Source organism: Argiope bruennichi, chromosome 5 (assembly GCF_947563725.1).
Source record: "Argiope bruennichi chromosome 5, qqArgBrue1.1, whole genome shotgun sequence".
NCBI classification, from domain to species: Eukaryota; Metazoa; Arthropoda; class Arachnida; order Araneae; family Araneidae; genus Argiope; species Argiope bruennichi.
In genome coordinates this window covers 101,225,945-101,245,970 of record NC_079155.1, presented here as the reverse complement: position 1 = coordinate 101,245,970, position 20,026 = coordinate 101,225,945, and the positions used below count along the sequence as shown (strand labels likewise).

The 20,026-nt window shown below is 27.0% G+C and overlaps 1 protein-coding gene across 1 annotated transcript in view; it reads left to right on the top strand.

Moving 5' to 3' along the window:
* Window positions 1-20,026, top strand: part of LOC129968842 (uncharacterized) — a 42,429-nt gene that overhangs the window by 7,343 nt on the left and 15,060 nt on the right. Inside the window, exons 6-13 of the mRNA XM_056083122.1 lie at window positions 3,874-3,937; window positions 7,052-7,132; window positions 12,866-12,945; window positions 13,096-13,130; window positions 15,671-15,753; window positions 15,848-15,887; window positions 17,590-17,673; window positions 19,358-19,714. Of these exons, the coding sequence (XP_055939097.1) occupies window positions 3,874-3,937; window positions 7,052-7,132; window positions 12,866-12,945; window positions 13,096-13,130; window positions 15,671-15,753; window positions 15,848-15,887; window positions 17,590-17,673; window positions 19,358-19,714 (824 nt within the window). The remainder of the gene's footprint in view (window positions 1-3,873; window positions 3,938-7,051; window positions 7,133-12,865; window positions 12,946-13,095; window positions 13,131-15,670; window positions 15,754-15,847; window positions 15,888-17,589; window positions 17,674-19,357; window positions 19,715-20,026) is intronic.

Here is a 20,026-nt window from a genome sequence, read left to right as displayed (position 1 = left end):
CTTTTTTTAATGAATAATGGAAAAAAAATATAACAGGGGACATCTTCTCTAATTTTTTCACACACGCACACGTGCACACACACACACACGTTTATATGCACTTCTCAAAAATCGTTTTACTTTTTTGTTTGAACAATTCCCATGTTCCCTGCTGCTTTGAAAATTTCCCTGATGATACTGTTTCTTCTGCATTGCTGGTCATTAAAGTTAAGATTCGATAACTTAATTTACAGGTTGCGGCAGAAAAACCTGGACAACCAATTTTTAACATAACTTGATTAAAAATAAATAAATTAACAATATATAACACATAATAATAAGAGTAGACTTTTACTAATAAATAAATTCGCCTTTTGCAGTGATGCAGAGGCGAAAACGCTTATTGAAATTTTCAGCAATGGGCCGCAAGTCTTTTACCTTTAATCTATCCCATTACTGTCAAAGCCATTGCCTTAGAGAGACCAAACTGTATGTTCTTTAGTGCAAGCCCTAGACTCCAAAATACACTGTACACTGTAACATCGGAGTGAGATTCTGTGAGTATTGTGTCCACTCTCCAGATGATATCACGTCTGGAAAATGTGGATGAAATCATGTCCGGAAAATCATTCTTCTGTCTTTTTAGCCTTGTGAGCTGGTGCAGAGACTTATTGAAACTCCCACTTTACATTGTTGAAGTGCATTTTGGTTCACAGAAATACAAAAGCATCTAGAAGGTACATTTTTAATTTATTTTAACTCTCTCATCCTCAAAAATCAGAGATGTTTTATCGCTTGTCCAAATTCTGTCCCAGACCATGATCAACTTTAGATTTTTGCAATATTCAATAATTGCTAAAGTGCTTGGAGCATCTGTAGACTATATTCTATATTTCTAGGAGTTATGAGCTATTGGACAGTAAAGAGCTTCTCATTAGTGAAAGAGCTTCTCATTCTCTCTGCGCTGACTTGCAGCCTGCTTCAAAGGTTTTTGGCGTCTTTGGAACCACAAGAGTTTGTTTTCTTCAGTGAGAAGCAGAATTTTTTGGAACTTGTAAGGCCTCAGTCCAAGTTCTGTTTTTGCCATTTGTTGCTCTGATCGGTCACTTATTTCCTGTTCACAAGCGATTTTTCTCATGGAAACCTTCAAATTCCATTGAACTTGCTTTTTGATAACCTTATGGCGTTCACCATACGTTTTCGTTCTCTTCCTGGACTTTAATTATCATTGCCAAGCTCTTTGAAACGATAGATTACATCAGACTTTATTTGCCGAGGCTCGTTAAGCAAACTGTCGTTCATCCTGCTTAAAAACTCTAAAATAACAGATATTTTGTTGGGCATTGTAAGAAAACCAAAAAACCAATATGTTAATAAAAGATACATTAGAAAATATGTTATAATTGGAGTGGTAGACAAAAAGAAATGAAAAAAATTCTTTTAATTAACTTCTATTCTATGATGTGATAACTTTGTCCAAGTTTTTTTGCCACATCTTATATCATCAAAAAGTTTGAATTTTATCATTTCAAGATGAATGTGTGGTTATTCAATGAGCGAAGTTTTGTACTTTGTTGCAGCTACATTTCCGCTAGTATGTCTTAACATCTCAAACATTGTTGATTTTTTTATGTATATATATCATTATTTATAATGAAGACAAATGTGTTTGTATTATATGTATATACATATCATTACTTATAATAAAGATGAATGTGTATGTGTAGTGGATCCATATTTAGCATAGATATTAGAGATCAGGAATGTACACTTCAAATGATTTTTTTTGAAATTGTAATTTTATAAATAGAAATTAATCTAGACTTTGATATTTTTTTGTAATAACATCTGAAAATATTTCTGCACAAAAATTATTTTTACGTCATCTTAAAATTTAGAAAATTATCTTTTCAACGTTGATAATTTCATTACTGTAAAACTTTTTAGTGAAAGATCTTCAGTATTATCATTGTCGTAAATGAAACCCAAATCGTTTTCATTATTTCATTACATATTTGATCGTATGACTTTCTTCCATTGTTGAAAAGTAAAAAAAAAAAGATTCTGTTTAATATGTATGTTGTTTATATGGCAAATAAGAAAACTAAATTTGCAATACAACTAAGTTTAGAAGAAGATAGATAAATTATGCATTTGCACTTTTAATAATGCTATGATGTCATGGAACTGGTCTCAATTAGAAAACTTCATATACTCCATAAAACAATCATAAGTACGATAGTTAAAACAGAAATCATAGGTTTTAATGTCTGGAAATTTCATGGTATTTTGGATATTTTATCTAAATGATATAAAGATAACTAATATCCCTTACAAATCAGCTGATTGTACACTCCTATTCAAAATTAAGGTCTCAAACATGTTTTTTGAAATAATTCTAAATTACTGTCAGTGAAATTGATGATATTTGTATTTTAAATATTTCGAAGAACGGGTAAATCAATTACAATCTTTGGTTTAGAAAAAGAAGTTGTTTAGCTTTAGTTTTTGCAAAATTACAAGAATTAGACCATTTAAGCATCTGAGAATTTTGCTTGCACTTTTATGAATATTACATTAAAGCAAACTAGTTGGTCTGTTTGCCAAGAGAATGTGTTCTCATAATCATTTAGAGGATTCCTTGAGATAGAGAGCCTTTGGCAGGTTTGAAGCTGACCAGTCTCAAGTAGAGATGGATTGATGGTTACAAGTGGCACTGAAAGTGATATCCAGGTTGTGGAATCAATTCCAAACAAGTGGAACTTTCACCAGGAAGGGCAGCCAAAGCCGCTACTGAGCACCAACATCTACACAGGATTCCTATTTGGCATAAGTGCATGACGACATAGGATGACGATGGCTCCTCAGCTTGCTTGTAACTTTGCTGCTACATCTAGAATAATAATTTCCTGGTAAACAGTATATTGATGTCTAGCAGAGAGAACTCTTTATGCTCTCGTCTAGTCATGTTAGACTGCATCTGACAGGCAGGCCCAGTTGCTGTGGAGCTGAACATGTCAGTCTTGGGCACAGCAGGAATGGGAGCATGTACTTTTCAGTGATGATTCGAGATTCACCACACAGTGATTTTTTTCAAATCTTCATCTTTAGAGAATGAGGAGCTCGCTATCATTCCCTTTTGTGTTAAAGAAATCGATAGATTTGATGGCAAAGAAATCCTTATCTGGAGTCATAATATTTGCCAACAGTAAATAGAAAGCTTGTTACCACTTCATGTTTGTAATACGGATAGTATCACCATACATTGCTATAGAGATGAAACTCTTGAAACCTATGTGAGGTTGTGTCGAGGTTTTATTGGCCTGCATTTCATTTTTATGGATGATAATGCACACAGCTCAGATTGTTGATGATTTTCTTGAAGAAGAGGATATTCACCTTATGGATTAATCCTATTGAACATGTATGGGATGCTCTAGGAAGAGCCATTGCACACCATTACCCCTTCCCAAAACAACTTAGGAATTAAAAGCATGATAGTCACTGCTATACAAGCCTCACAATGAGCTCATTTCAGATTAGTGTAACTGTGGAATTTTGCTTACAAAGCCTGAAATTAATATAATTGTTCCATTAAAAATTTTAAACATTACATTTCTGCAAAAATGTTGATTTTTGTTTTTTTTGGAATCAAAATTTATAATTCCTGCTGTCGATGCAAATTAGTATTGGAAAATTTGCTAATATGTTTAGGAGGTTTGTGCACAGGAGTAGGCAGGATATTGCATTTTTTTGGCAATCAATAATATGTATTACTTCTAAAATGTTAATTTTTGTGTAGAATTTTGTGACCTAATTATTATTTTCATGATTTTCTATATATTTTCATAACACTTCAGAGAATATGAATTTAATACTTTTTTACTTTTTCAGGTCAATTGCAGATTATCAAATAAAGCTTTCTCAATGCATGTCAGATCTTTTAATTACAAAAAAGGTGAGAAAATTTTTTGAAACCTGTTATATGTATTTATTTACTAAAGATATCAATTGTTGGGAAACATATTAGAAGTCAGTTGAATTTTTAGCTGATAATGTTGTTAATTTATGAATGCTCTATCCAAAGTTATGCAAAATCTTGCCATATTTTTAATATGCTTCAAAGGTGTTTTATTGAATTGTTATTACCAATGACATTATTTGTATTTGATTTCAAGAATTTTAAAATAGAAAGCTTGTTAAGAAAGTTTTAGTTTCATGTTTGTTTCCCATTTTTTTGAAGTACTTCTTTTGCCTTCAGTATCTTATAATTATTCCAATGGTGTTTATATATTTGCAGTTAAAATTTGGTTTCATTCTGAGGGGAGGGGATAAGACATTTGTATAAAATATATCCATGATTTGATTTATTTGCTGGAAATTGTGCATAACAGGTATTGCTCTATTCACTAAAGCTTCTAAAGGTTGTAAGCAAGAAAAAGATGGCATAATTTAAAGTTATTAGTGAATATTATTTATTTAATTTTACAATTATATTTTTATTGATAAAATATCAATATTATAAGCTCTTAATGTTAAAAAAAAAAATGGTATTTGAATTTGTTTCTTCAATGTGAGGGACCCTGTAAAATTAGGTTAATCATTCTTGATATTTTTCATCACATTTACTCTATCATAAGCAAAATAGTGTTTCCAAATTCTAAATTCCATGGGGGAGGGAAAAATTATGTAAAGAATTAGTACACATCTGATATGTATCCCTCTTACTACTACCTGTCAACAATACAGGTTGTTCACAGGAAAAAGATATTTCCTGTAAACATCCACTGTATAGCAGCCTTTAACATCTGTTGAATATTTGAAATCTTTTAGTATAAGAGAGTTATGAATTCTATATTAACAATTTTGTTTACATCTGGAAGTACATTTTGAATTTGATCTAAACTGTTCAACGAAAGAGGAGGATAGAAAAACTTATACGGATCTTAAATCACTATGGCAACCCTGCCTTGTCTCTTGCCGTTTGCAAGTTTTGGCAATGAATTGATTATCAGAAATATTGTCTGATTACCAGTCAGCAAAAAAATTATAATTAAAATAGTTTTTACAGATCTTTACATAAAATAGGCTCATATTTTGAAAGGGAAGGAAAAAAAAATCCTGTAAGATGACACCATTTTCATCAAGATACAATAATTTAAAGTGGATGCAAGCATTGAAAATTTGACGAAATGTAAAATCTTTAATGTTGAATACTACAAATACTGTTCTAACTGCAACATATCACATTTACCAAAAACCTTGTTCTTTCCATCATTTTTCAAATAAACTTGCAATAAATCATATCAATGTTCTAGTTCAGGAGAAATTTAATCTTTCTTTTGTAATACGCCACTGAAATCAATGTTCATCAAAAAGGAAACCTTGTGAGAAGCCATTGTCTCTTCTGATTTTAATTTCCAGTCTATTTTAATCAAATCTATCTATATTGGCAAATTATAAAGCCAAATAAGAAAAGTAGCATTTTTATTAAGTTATAAAAATAATAGAAACAAACCAACTGATATCTTCACATCCTAAAGATTTCATACTTGCGGATTTGCATTGATTCCATTTTCCACCATCCTTTCATTTGCAGACTTTTCTATGAATGTTTTTTTCAAAGGTAGCCTATTTATGGATATTTTGTAAACAAAAGACTGAATTTCTCTCAAACTAAGACACTGATATGTTTTAGGTTCATTTAAAAGTTGATTAAATGGACAAGTTTTTGGTAAAATGACATGTTGCAGGTGGAATGGTGTTGGCAATATTCAATGTTAATGATTTTGGTGACAATTTGATGTTGCATTTCACTAAGATTGTGGCACTTGTACCTCAGCTCCTATTCAAGTATCTTGATTAAAATGATATCGTCTCATAGGATTTTCCATATTTTTCAAAATATGTGATTTTAAATGTAGAGATGTATGAGATAATGTTTTAAATTAGGATTTCTTTTTTCTAAAGAGGTAGCATAATCACTTTATTCGTCTTAATTTGCAAACAGTACGAGATATGAAGGGTTGTCATAAAGTTTTGTAATCCACAAGGCCTCCTCTGTCCTTTTGTTTGACAGTTTAGATCAAATCCCCCATATGTAAAGCAGAATGTATGTGATTTTTTTTTTTTTTTTTTTTTTGTCTCTGATGTAATTTTTTTGTTTTAAGGAACATATAAAAAAGATTACAGAAATTAGAACAAAAAATAACAAAGCTTCTTTTTTGTATGTATATATATATATACATTAATTCCAATTAGATTATCAGCTAATAAGAGTTTGATGTTATTTTAAATTTATGTCATAATTTAAATTCATTGAATAAAATGATTTTTATTCAATAAATTTACATAGTGGAATATTTTCTTGCACAATTACAAATTTTTATATGATAACAGATAATTCCTTTTTATATTTAATTAGAGATATGTTTTGTTTCATTATAATTTTGCAATTATGATGACCTAGTTTTGTTTTTCTTTTAGGCATTTAATTTAAAAGAATGAAAGGAAAATTTCATTCTTCATCAAATTTATTATTTCAAGAATTCAATTATAAGTTTGTTTAAATGATATTTTGGTTAAAATTGAAAGTACAATAATCTGCTGAAAGCGTTTTTTTCAATAGTAATTTGCCAAATTTATCAGTAGGTACAGAAATATAAAAATAATCATTAAATAACACAGTTAATCTAATGGTTATTTCTATATTTTATTTTGAAAGCATGTTTTGAAAAAGGTAATTGATTTTCACATAAATTTATCTGTTATTCTTATTTTTAAACATACGAGTTGAAGTAGTGATATAGTTATGTATTATTATCAATTGTTACCAGTGCATTACCGAAAGCAGCTAATACTTTATGTGAATCTCCAGTCTTGATTTTTAAAAAAAATTTCTGCTTCTGAAAAAAGAAAATCAATATATAAATTTATAAAATGAGTTGCTGTGTATGTTATTTGAAAATGATATTTTGAGTGAATTGGGTAATAAAACGATTTTTTTTTTTTTTTTGATGTAGCAAATGCAACATAAAACAATTTATTCAAAGATATGTTTTCTCTTATTTAGGAACTTGAAAGGACTAAAAGTGCACAAGAACAATATGAAATAGAAAATGCAAATCTAAAATGCTCTGTTAAGCAGATTGAGGTTGGTAGTTTTTGAGTAATTTGAAGAAAGGTGATGTATTCTTTTATGAAATATGATAAATATTATTTATTTTTTGAATATTAGTTTTGAGTGAAATTTATTTTGTGTTAAAATTTTATTACTTCAATTATTTTTATATTAGGAGTTTTTTAAAGTCTATCATATTAATTTAGTGCTTTTTGAATTGTGAGGCTGCAGAATTTACAATAATTAATTTTTTTTATCCAATTTACAAAATTTAATTAAACGTTTTATTAAAATTATCTTTATTCAAGATACCAAATAGTTGTATTAAATTAAATTTGATTTATTATTAACTATTACAGTTATTTCTTACTTTACTAAGAAAAACTTCAAGTTAAAAAGGGGTTAAGTGCAAGTAGTTCTGAACTAATATGCTGCCTAATGCCATAATAACGTTTAACTTCATTAGACATAATTTTATATCTATTTTTGTTTATTTTAATACAAATTATGAAAAGGAACTTGATATTTATTCATTTCATTTCCAAATTTCTTCTTTATCAACAGTCTTTATCAAATTCTTTATCAACAGTCAAAATTCAAAATAATAATAAAGAAATGAAACCATTACTATCTTAGTGTATCAATTATACAAATGGAATGAAGTTTATTTAAAAAAATCTGCTTAGATCTGAATTTTTTACTATCAAAATGTAATTATTTTATTTAACAACAATTTATATTTTTTACAAAATTGCTACTAATGTGAAATACTTATATTAAATATGGCCATGCAGAATCAAGTAATAATTGTTGTTTTAAACACTATACTATATATTTAATCAAAGGCAGATCCAAAGGATTTTAATACTCAATCTCTCTCATTTGGTTTTAGACCATAGAATTATTAAGGCAGAAGTTATATTTGACATATTTTGTTTAAGAAATTCATAGTGGTTGATTGCAATTGATTGACAATCTTGCAAAAAATTTCACGAGAAAAAAAAATTGATTATATTATATTTTTTAAAAATCAAAACTACAAAAAAAAAAAAAAATGTACAATATCTCTCATGAGTTTCTAGATGCTTATGTTTAATTCTGTCAAGCGATTCATAATTTCTTAAAGTTAAAAAAATGGATTTTTTTTTCTGAGTTGGCTGTACTGCCTAATAAATTCTTAAACCTGCTATTGTATTTAATGCATATAGTAAGTGATATTTTTGTTAGATTTTTCTTAAAAATCTGTATATTTGAAATTTCTTCTCTCAAATGTTGGTCTGAAAACTTTTGCTTATTCCAAATATGATTTAATAAAAATTTTTGAAAAACATTTGAATGGATTTACTAAAATAATTGAGAAGTTGAATATAAATTCCCATTTTTTCATAAAATCATTTAAAATTGGTAAATATCAAATTTCTTTAGATTTTTAGATTCAAGCAAGATAAAGATGCCAGATCGGTATAGCACTCTCTCCGATCTTTGTGGATTATAATTCAGCAATAGTAGGTAGCCTTTGATCCCAAAGGGGTTTTATTCACTCCTATCTCTTAAATTTGTATTTCTGTAGGTTGTAATTTTTTTTAATTAGTATTGCATATATTGTCATTGCAAAATTTAATAATACCAGATATATTAATACTATGATTTTAAAAAATGTGGTACTTATTGGATGATATGTTAATTTTTTTTTTTTGAGACTCATGTATTTAAAGAAATTGTTATGGAATGATCTACCTTTTTCTTCCATATTATTTAGTAAATCTGTTTTTTTTTTCACCCTTCTTATTTTAAAACATTTTGGTTATTAAGCTCATGAAAATAAACACTTTACTTTCATATTTAAGAAATTTACACAGAAAATATTAGTGATCATAGAGATATAGTATATCTTTACAAGTTTTGCAGCAAATTATCATTAAATATATAAATGAAAATAATATCTTAATATTTGCTCTGTTTAGTTAATAGTAAAAATATTATGATTTACATTAGAGAATATAATGCTTTTTATAAATTTAAAGGGTCAATTACTAGTTTATTCATTTAAATTCTTTTTTCATTTTTATAAAAAGCACATAATAATCATAAATTAATTTTTTGTATCAGCAAAGCCACTGAAATTCAGATATATACTTCAGAATATGTACTTGAGAATGAAATGTAGATTATAAACAATGATAATCACAGCAAAAAAATGTCTAAAAATTCAATTGGCAAATTCCATTTATTAACTATTAAGTGATTGATAAATTGTAAAAACATGAGGCCATTTGAATAGCTCTGCAATATGAAATAAGCTGATGCAAGACTCAAACTAAAAGTGAAGGAAAAGTGAAGAAACAATCTATTAACAGGCTACGTAGAGTCATGAAAAGTCCTTAAGAAGTGCTTAAATTTGAAAGAGGGCACCTTAAAAGTGCTTAATTGTGTAAAAAAGTGCTTAAATGGTGCTTAATTTTCTCGAGAAGTGCAAAGACAGCATTTTATTTGTTTAGTTTTTTCAAATTTTGAATACTATAATTTGAAATTATAGCCGTAAAGGAAGAATTAGAACAAGGATTCCAGGCTGAAATAAATCCAGGAGGGCCAACACATATTTAGATAACACTTGTGAGACTTTTTTTCCCTCCCTCTTTCATCAACAATGAACATTGGAATACTGAAATAATTATCCAGAAGGGACAGTACGAAATATGTACCATGCTATACTTGTTGTAACTCGAAAAATATTCTTTTTTTTTTTTTTAAATTTGTTAAACATTAACATTTTTTTAATGTTTGAAATATTGAAGGATTTATTTAAGTTTTGTCTTGTAAATGTATGTTTAACCTTTTATGTGTTGTTAAAGAATAATACGCAGATTGTTCCGATCAACGGGAAAAAAATGGATTGTTCCGATCAACGGGAAAAAAATGCAGCAGGATGAGTTAGGTGTTCCAAAGAAATATATGGTACATGGGAAAAGCTGCTGTGTAAAAAATTGCAGTGAAACTTCTTTAATACATTACCCATTCGATCATCATTCTCTTTAATATTTTGTTTCAGAACAATCCTTTGGACAACTTATTAGGTTAATTTTGATGTACTATACTGAAATGTAATTAATTGTGGTGTTTAGTTATGTTAGTCGATCGTGTGAAATCTAGTATGATGAGATTTTAACTTGAAGCCATACATTTTCAAAGATCGTGATTTCCTATCACGGTGAACTTTTTAAATGACCCTATCCATTTGAAAATTATTTATTGGACTACTTTCGCCAAATTTTAGTTTTTACCAATGGGAAAAAAACTACCAGTTCTGGTGCTTAAAATTTAATAAAATAATTTTTTTTTTAAATTTTTATTCTTTAGGGTTTAGTTATTAAAATTTTATAATGATTTCCCTTTTTATAATTCTTATCAAATCCCCCCCCCCCCCCAATGAAATCTCCCTTTACATATAAAAGCTTGACCTGTTCGAAAGAGAGCAATGCATTAATCATTGAAGTTGGGAACATGAAATTTGGGTAGTTATTTTTGGTATATTAGATGCCGACTAAACGCGGATTTTTCAAAATTTTAATTCGAAATTGAATTAAAAAATAAAAGGCAATTTTTAACATTTTCACCATAACATCAAAACAAATTGCACAGAATTTATTTTAACTCTGTTTTAATTCTTAAAAAATGCCTTTCAATGATAAAATTTGTTTGAATGAATGCATCTTTTTCTTTTGTTTTAGCAATTTTTGAAAAATTTTAAAAGTTTAATTAAAAAAATAAAAACAGAATTTTAAGGCTTTGTCGCCGTAACATCAATGCATCATTGCAGAATAGTTATTTTTACTTCATTTTAAAAGTTAAAAAAAATTAACTTTTCGATCATACTAGTCTTGTTTGAATGAATGCATTTTTTCCTCTTAAGTTTTAACAATTTTTGAAAAATTAGTTTTGGACATAATTTATAACAATTATTTATATTATTATAAAATTCAAAATAATATCTTCCTTTTTCGGATTGTCACGTCGTGTTATTTTACCGCTATTAAAATCATGATAAAAGAAAAAAAAAAAAATGTTGCTTTTATTTAAACTTAAAAATTTTTAAATTAGTTCATTGAATAAGTTTCTTCATTTGATGAGTTTTGTTCATTTTAAAGCTGTTCGATATGTTGTCTCATGCTTTCTTCAAAAAATACTTTTAAAAATTGCTTCAACAAACATTTTTTTTTCAAAAATTTTGCTTCTAACTACAGAACTGACTCTTTTTTAGCTTCACGAATTTGTTTCCATTACTTATGGAAACTAGAAGTTGTTAAAGCATTTTCATTTCTTCACAAAAAATATAATCATATTTTTCTGCAATTTTTTTGAAAGCTAAAATATTTTTTATATATATATATGAGTTAAAAAGCAATTTTTTATTACATTTTGGGAATGCAAAAATTTTTGAAAAAAAAAAGGCATTTACTAACTTTAGAAGTAAAAAGTGATTAGACAATTTTTTTATAGTCTGATCATTTCTAAATGCTGTTATTCTTTTCTATTATAAAAAAATGGTTTAAGAAATTCATTTATAACTTGGCATTGTACTGTCATCAATTTCAAGGCAGTTTTGCCAGTTTTATGATGGTAGCCATTCGCGAATGCTTAGTTTTTATCTTTTAAGACTGCAACTAAAATTTCTAAATATTACAAGTTAGTATAGGAGGAAATTTACACTTTTCATCCCAGCTATGTCGAACCATATTTGTTGTCACATATATAAAAATGAAATGCAAACTTTGTGATCATGCTATGCTTCTACATCAATGTTTTCAGAAATGATCCATCTAAATAAGCTGGTACTTTGTTGATTTTAGGAAACATTGGAAAAAATCGCAGATTTTTATTGTTGATTTTATAAAAGTTGGCTTAATTTTTTGGTATAGTTAGTTTTTTTTATATTTATAATCTTTTTGTTTTTGTTAAAAACAAAAAAGACATAATTTGTTTTACAATAGAAGATGTTATGCAAATATTGCGCATATACAGATGTAAATATTAAAAATAAAAAAGAAAAATTAATTTGAAAAATATTTTCAATGAAAGCTATGTATTAATATAAAACAGAAAATATCATATTCCTAGAAAATACACAGATTTACATTTGTATACATGCACAAAGGTGCTTAATTTTTCTGGCTAAGTTGCTTAAAAGTACTTAATTTTTGCAGCAGTTTCTCACTACACACCTTGATTATCACATGAAAATTATTCATTTCAATTTGTTCTACAAATTAAACTCACCTGCCTTCACTTATAATTATATTTTACATGCTAGAGATGACAGGCAATCATGATTGTCATAATTTTGCAGTTGTTAAATACTACTATTTTTTCTTCATAACTCTGTATATCAAAATAATGTATAATGTTTTACCAACAGTTGGTGGGAATATTGAAACAATTGTTTCTCCCATTGAAAACTTATTGATGTAATAATGCACAAAAGTGCTGAGAATTACATAAAAAGCATATTGAAATAATGATGCAGTTCTTTCTTAAGTATTTCTTATAATATATTTAGCAATGTGCATAATGAGATTTGATGGAGATGGTTATATATCATAACAGTGATTCAGTTTCTTTATTGAATTTGTTTTATAACAAAGGAATTTTCTTTTTGAATATGCATGAAGCACCTTTAAGTATGGATGCTTAGTTATTTGGTAATTACAATGGAAAGATTTTTTTAAAAAAATTATTAATGGCTGATTTTTTTTTTTTTTTCTCCCCCAGGAGGAACTATTTCAGTATAAAGAACGGAAGTTGAAATGTAATGAAGAAAACCAGAAAATACAAGAATTAGGGGACACAATGTATGTTTTACTGTATAAAACTGTATTATTTTTATTTTTGAATGAGTCTATCAATTTTTAATTATTGTTCAATATTCAAATTTAGTTAATTATAATATATGTAAATTCATTAGAATGAATTATTCATGATCTTTTTTCCTTCTCTTATAGATCAGTTAAAATGGAAAGCACTAGGAGAAAAAAAAGTAGGTGATTTATTGAATTATTATAATCAATTTCAAGAAGTCTTATTTTAGTAAATAAACTACATTATACTAAAAGGTTGCACTCTCTGTTCGCTCCATTCACTAACCTCTAAAATCACGTTGCATTTCTAACTGCTTCTGCTCGCTTGACATATAGTTACACACTTCTGCTAGTAATAAGAAATTATAACTGCTTTCATTATTAGAAGCAACTTTAAATTATTTTAAACTGCTAACAGTCATTTTTATCAATTCTGCTTTCATGGAAACAAAAGCTGAAGCAGAGTTATATTCCTTTTTTTTATACAAGATTAATAAATCCTTCAATATTTTGTTGAAGAGTTGTTTATTTTTGTAATTAAATATATAATCTTTCATATTTTTTTTGTCCCAACATTTATTGATGGGGATCCAACACCATTTTTCTCAATTTGTCCTAATGTCTGTTTTAGACATTCTTGTAGAATATCCACAGTTTTCTTTATAGCGTCTTGCATATTTTCAAAAACCTCACCCTGATATGGGCAAGTTGTTTTCCAAATCTCTGCATGTTAACTTTTTTAGTTTTATAAAAAATGTTTTTATAATCATATATAAGCATTTGCCACACTTTTTAGTACAGTACCATACTTTACATTATTGTTGCACTTTTTCATGTTCCATATTTTTACACTTTTAGACATTTGGATTTTGTAGACATTCCATGTTTTGATTTTATTATAAAGTGATACAAATATTTTAATTTTATGAATGTGGCTCTGCTTAGCCAAGCATGGCTTTTGTGTTATAAAAAACAAACTCAACTCAATCCTTCAACATTTTCTATAGAATCAACAGCATTTTCATTTAAAAAAATTTTTTTTATTGAGGCAACATTTTGTGTATGTACCACTTGCATTTACTCCTTTTTGCAAAAAGAATTGAGAATTGTCATAGTCTCACAAATATGCTCTCTTATAGTTCAAAAATTAATTTCATACAAGCAAAATGAAATGAAGTTTGCACCTCTATTTTGTTCATTCTGGCTGGATCTTCTAATGAATGATTCTTCAACTCTTTCATTTATCCTAACTTCTTATTGGCAGCAATAAGCCACGTGTCTGAAATTCATTTTTTCTTATCCAATTCTGAAAAAAAAAAAAAAAAAAAAACACGTGTATGAAACACGCTGTTAATGCAAGCATGTAAACAATCCAAACATGCTTAACTGTTGCCAAATGACGGTTCCCAAATTCCAGCTGATTTTGCATCTTTATAATCATTTTATATAGACAGATATAGATTCTTGGGGCAATCTGCTTGATAGCTGTTTCATATATCATTTATTTCTAATTTAAATTTATAATTATCTTTTCTTATAAACTTTATCAATTGCAAATTATATGTAGGGAAAGTAATACAATCACCAAAAATCCGGGAAATTTTCATAAATTTCCATTTTTTTTAGATTTTTGTGTGGAACAACAGCAAAAAATCCTCCTGGTATTATATTTATTGGTTTGCATATGCACATTACAGTTAAAAATTTTAGAAATGAAATTTGGTGAACAGTTTTGTTCTAATATTGTTAATCACTATTAAATATGATATGAAAATTAATCAACAACAAGAATGCCTTTTATCTATATGGATGTGAGTATAATATCTCAGAAGTGCGGTGAAGTAGAAGGATGAAATTTGACAAATGGATTTATTATTAAAATTATATATATTTTGATTGAAAAATTTTTTTTTTTCTGTTTACGTCTGCATATTTTATGCAATACCTTAAAACTACTCCAAGCTGTACAGATGAGTTTTAAAATATGGTTTTTGCATTCAAATTATAAATCTGTGATTAATTTTGTAAACCATTTATTTATCCCTCCATTTGTATGCAGATAAGTTAACTCGAACTTATGATGAGGATAATTAATAAAATTTAGTATGTGGTCTCGACAATAAAATTGAAAATTTACACTAAATTTTTACTGGTTGACTGGAAGTGGTTCAAATATATGCTTAATTATCTTCCTTATTCTATAAAAATAAACATGAAATTGTTATATAGTGAATGAAGTTGTTATATAATGAAGTTATATAATGAAGGAAGTTAAGGAAAATATAATATTTCCTATAGATAAATGCTATATTTTTGCAAAAAAGGATCTATGAAGTGTTTTTTTTTAAAATTGAAACTATGAATTGCTATGTTATAATTTTTAGTAAAAGAAATTCAAAAACATTTATTCTCTTCTTTTTGTTAACTGGCTGGTTACCTTAATACTGTTTTCTAAGAGAAGGATATAGAATAAAATTGCTCACCTAGCATTTATTCCACACAAAAATTTCACTAATTATATGTACATTATAAAATTGGAACTTTATTGTTAATAATGTGTACAGGCTATAATTTTTGCTATGGTACAGTTTAATATTTTACTTTCTAAAGAATTTTAAAGATTTAATAATGAAGTGCTATAATTAAATTTGTTTTTGAATTTATTTAATGTTAATAAGATTTGTGTGATTCTTGCTAGTAAATTCTTTCATACTTTTAGGAAATTCTGCTACTTATCACTCACAATTAGCGAAGAAAGATGCTCAATTAAAAAAATTACAAAATCATAATAAACAACTTAAGGTAAGGGATTTTTTTCCTAGTTAAAATGCATATCTACATATTTGCATACTGATGTATTTTTATTTGTAATTAAATTTTTTAAAATTTTTTCTAGATTTTACTTGCGGAGTTTGGAAACAAACTTTCAGAAGCTGGTAGGTAAAAAATTTACTGATGATGAATAATCCTTATTTTCATTTAATATTATTATCAATTTACCAAAATACTGATTTTTTTAAGAGGGGTTCTTTTTTGTTAATCCAGAGTTGCCACACCACCGGGAGAATCAGGAAAACGACTGAAAAAACAGTGAAAATGCTGGGAAATTTGAAAAATTTCATAAAAACCAGGAAAATACAGGGGATTTTAAATTTCTTAGTTATTTTCTTTTCCCATTACGAAAAAACCGATCTCTGAAGATTGCAAGAGCAGAAGATCGTAATCATAGCTTCTGAAAACGAAACAATACCATTAGCGATTATGTAATGCAGAAACTCGCCTCTTTTTCTCTGTGTAGATCAGTCTACTTTTGATTCGCGAAACAGTTGTCCTTTTTCCATGAGATTCCCGAATTGCAGCTAATGATCGTGCGCGAGATTTCTGTAACTGCGTGAGTATATTTCTCTTGCTGCAACATTCAATCTGTGGAAGCAGCATGGAGGTATTTAGTCTTTCATGTTTGAGTCTACTAATTGGTTTGTTTATTATTTGAGAAACTGTCAGCTTATTCAAAGTAAATTGGAGATTTTTTTTTAAACAATGAGCTGCTCAAAATTCATATTTAAAATGAATTGGATGGATTAAAATGAACAATCCTGGTTTTCTGAATGGATTTGAGAAATTCCACAAAATTCATTTATGTACTGCTCGCTTTGTAAGAAAATAATAAGCCTAAGTGATATGGCAAAAGAGGCACTTACTAGGCATGTTGAAAGAGGTAAACATATAAGATTGCATACTAGTTTAATAGTCATCATTGTTGTGGAACTTAGTATTTAAAAGAATACAGGAAAAGATAACATGTCAAATCTGAAAACGTCAAACTTAATGTCTGCAAAAAACCCGATTTCGAGCTTTTTAGTTAAAGAACGATAATTTGAGTCTGAATTTTTATGGGTATTAAAACTTATTGCATCACATTCATCTTTTAATGCATTCTGTAATATATCCGAAATATTTTCACAAATGTTTACTGAAAGTGAAATTGTTAATATATGTTAGGCCATATAATATTTTGTTAATCTTGTGTGGGCTAATAATATACATACTTATTTTTGTTAAGGATTAGCTCCATGAAATTGATGGTTGAAAAATCTGCAGAAATTGATGTCCAAATACATGAATTGGCAAAAATAAATAAATAAATAATCTTGCTTTGTAATGTTTTTTAGTAATCATTAAATGATTTGCACCATGATAACAAAAACGGTTTGAGTTTTATTTTACCTGGATCCTTAATTTTGTGTGACTTACAGTTAAAGAGCACAAGAGGTAATTTATCCTTCCCCTTAATATATAAATTTTGTCTTGCTAAATTCTAGATTATAAATAACGATAAATTATTTTTTTGTATGTAAATATAAACCTCCTTTTAATATGCAGTTATTTTGTACAGTGTTAAATTGTTGCTTCCTTTTCTTGCTTTTTCCACTCCTTAAAATCATATTACTGTATAACTAGTACAATGAGTACTATTTGCACATTTCCTCTTATCCTGAATATAAATACAGGAGAACATTTTTTTTCCAGTTTTGTGTGGCAACCTGAAATCATTTAACGGATTTTAAAACATTTGTTGTAAAAGCACTTAATATCTTTATTTTAAATATAATAATTATATGAATAATTTTTTCATAGGGCTTTTAACTAAAAATTATAGGATGGATATTTTGCAGAAATATGGAAAGGAATACTTTATGCCAAAAGCATCTGAAAGTTTAAGTAAGTTGTTGCCCATTCTTTAGAAATTATTATTTATTTTTATGTTTCTTTACTTATAAAACTGTTTTTTAATTTGTTCATTTCATCAGTTTTTGGTATCTAAGAATATATTATTTTAAATGTTTAAGAAACAGCCTTAAATGAGCGTTTTAATTTTGAAAATCTTAAATAGTGAGAAACTAAATTAAAGACTAACACATTGCATAAATAATATTGAATAGTAAAGGAATCCTATATATAGTTCTTATATATAATTGATTATAAGAGAAAGTGTAGAATTTTAAAAAAAGTACATATAAAACATTCTTTTACCTTTTAAAGCATTTGCCGTATATAAATGTGTTTCAAATTAATAAAAGCTCTTTGAAAGTTGATTTTGTTTTTTGGCTTGAAATTTTGTGATATAGTTTTTCATACATCAAATGTTAAGAATTTAAAATTTCATTTTTAGCCTGAAAATGAAATAAACTCTTGTGAAATAAAATAAAATAAATAGTTTAATTTAAAAAAATATTTTTAGAAAATAATTGAAATTAATTAGTGTTTCTATTAAAAATAAAAAAAAAGAAATTTTGATTAACATATTTGTTATCATTTTATACTATAATATGGTTATACTGTGGAAAGAATGTAAAATTAAATAAACTACTACAATGATTTTGCTCCACTAGAATTTCTTTATATTATGATGAATCAAAAGATTTGCATTTTCTTATTAGAATGTTTATAAATGCTATTCATTAAAGGAAAAGATTATCACTGTAAAAAACTAGCCAATTACAATTTATTAATATATGCTCATGGGTACATTGGGATTCAAAAAATCATTCCCATTTCAGTATGAAAGTAATTTTTAATGGACATGTACATGCACACACACGCACACACACACACAATATATATATATATATATATATATATATATATATATATATATATATATATTTCTTAACTATTTTGTAAGCTGCTGCTCATTTAAAATTAAAATTAAAGTTTCAATCTAATTTTCCTCAAATATGTAGTTATATTTTATTTTTGTTTTATTTTGGGATGTTCTATTTCTGATTTTGAATGTAGATAGCAATTATTATTTCATTTAAAGGGTTAAACACGAGCAGAATTAAAAAATCTTACATCAAAACAATTCAACAGAATTCTTGAATTGAACATTTTTTAATCAGTATAACATGTTAGTCACTGGGTAAAAAAAGTAAGGAACAATTTTCTCAAAACTGTGAAGAATTACTTTGTTTGATTGAAGATAAAGAAAAGACTAAGGGCTTGTGTGAAAGTATCAAATTCCTTTTTATTTAAGTCAGAATATAATTCTTAAGTTGAAACAATTTCAAGTCATCTCATATAAAAAAAACATTCTTCTGAATTTATATATATAAGTAATAAATTTGTCAAATAACATTCAAAACCAGTTTTAAGGAGATTATTGCTTAGTAGAATTTTAGGTGCTCTTTAGTATTTCATAATGTATATTCATTTTTAAAAGTTTTAGTTATGATTACTTGTACTTATTTTGGTGGACATTCTGTATTAAAAAAATTTTTCAGATTGTTTGATTTGTTCATTTTTTTTATTTTATTAATTATTATAAGTCTTATTTACTTCTTATAATGATTTTAAGGGTTTTATTTTCTCATTAGTGTTAAAATGCAAATTATATTATATGTAGGTGGAAGTGATGACTTACCTGAAAAAACACCTGGACATTCCGAAATTTCTCTCGGAAATGTGAAACAAATGGATTCTGATAATTTTGATACTTACATAGAAGATCAAAATGATACTTCTTCTGTTGCTTTTCCAACACCATCTGTAATTTCAAGTAATGAAATAACTAGCAGCATTTGTCAAAGCATAGATGCATTTGAAAACGAGTTATATAATCTGACAAATAAAAATGAATATTCCAAGAATTCAACTAATCCTGTTGTTACAAGCAGTAATTCTCAGATTGATTTAACTGATTCAAATGAGGAAAATGATATCTTAGATGTTGATATTCAGCAAACAAAATCCTCTGCTGAAAGTATGTATAATTAACTGTCTTGATAAAAAAAAATGTATTATTTTAAATTATTTTTATTTTTATTTTTCGTGATTATTTAACTATTTAAATTTTTTTTCTGTTTCTTCCAGTTTTAATTAATATAGTTTTATATTTTTCTCTGCATGTAGAAAGTCAATCAATTTATATCTTGTTTAAGTATTTGAGCCTAAGTATCTTTGTCGTCTTTTTCTAATATTATTAAGGTTAAAATTTAATCTCTTAAAAATGCTGCTTTAAACTGAGGAACTCTCATAGCCAATTATATGTAGATTCCAGAAACTAGACTCAAAG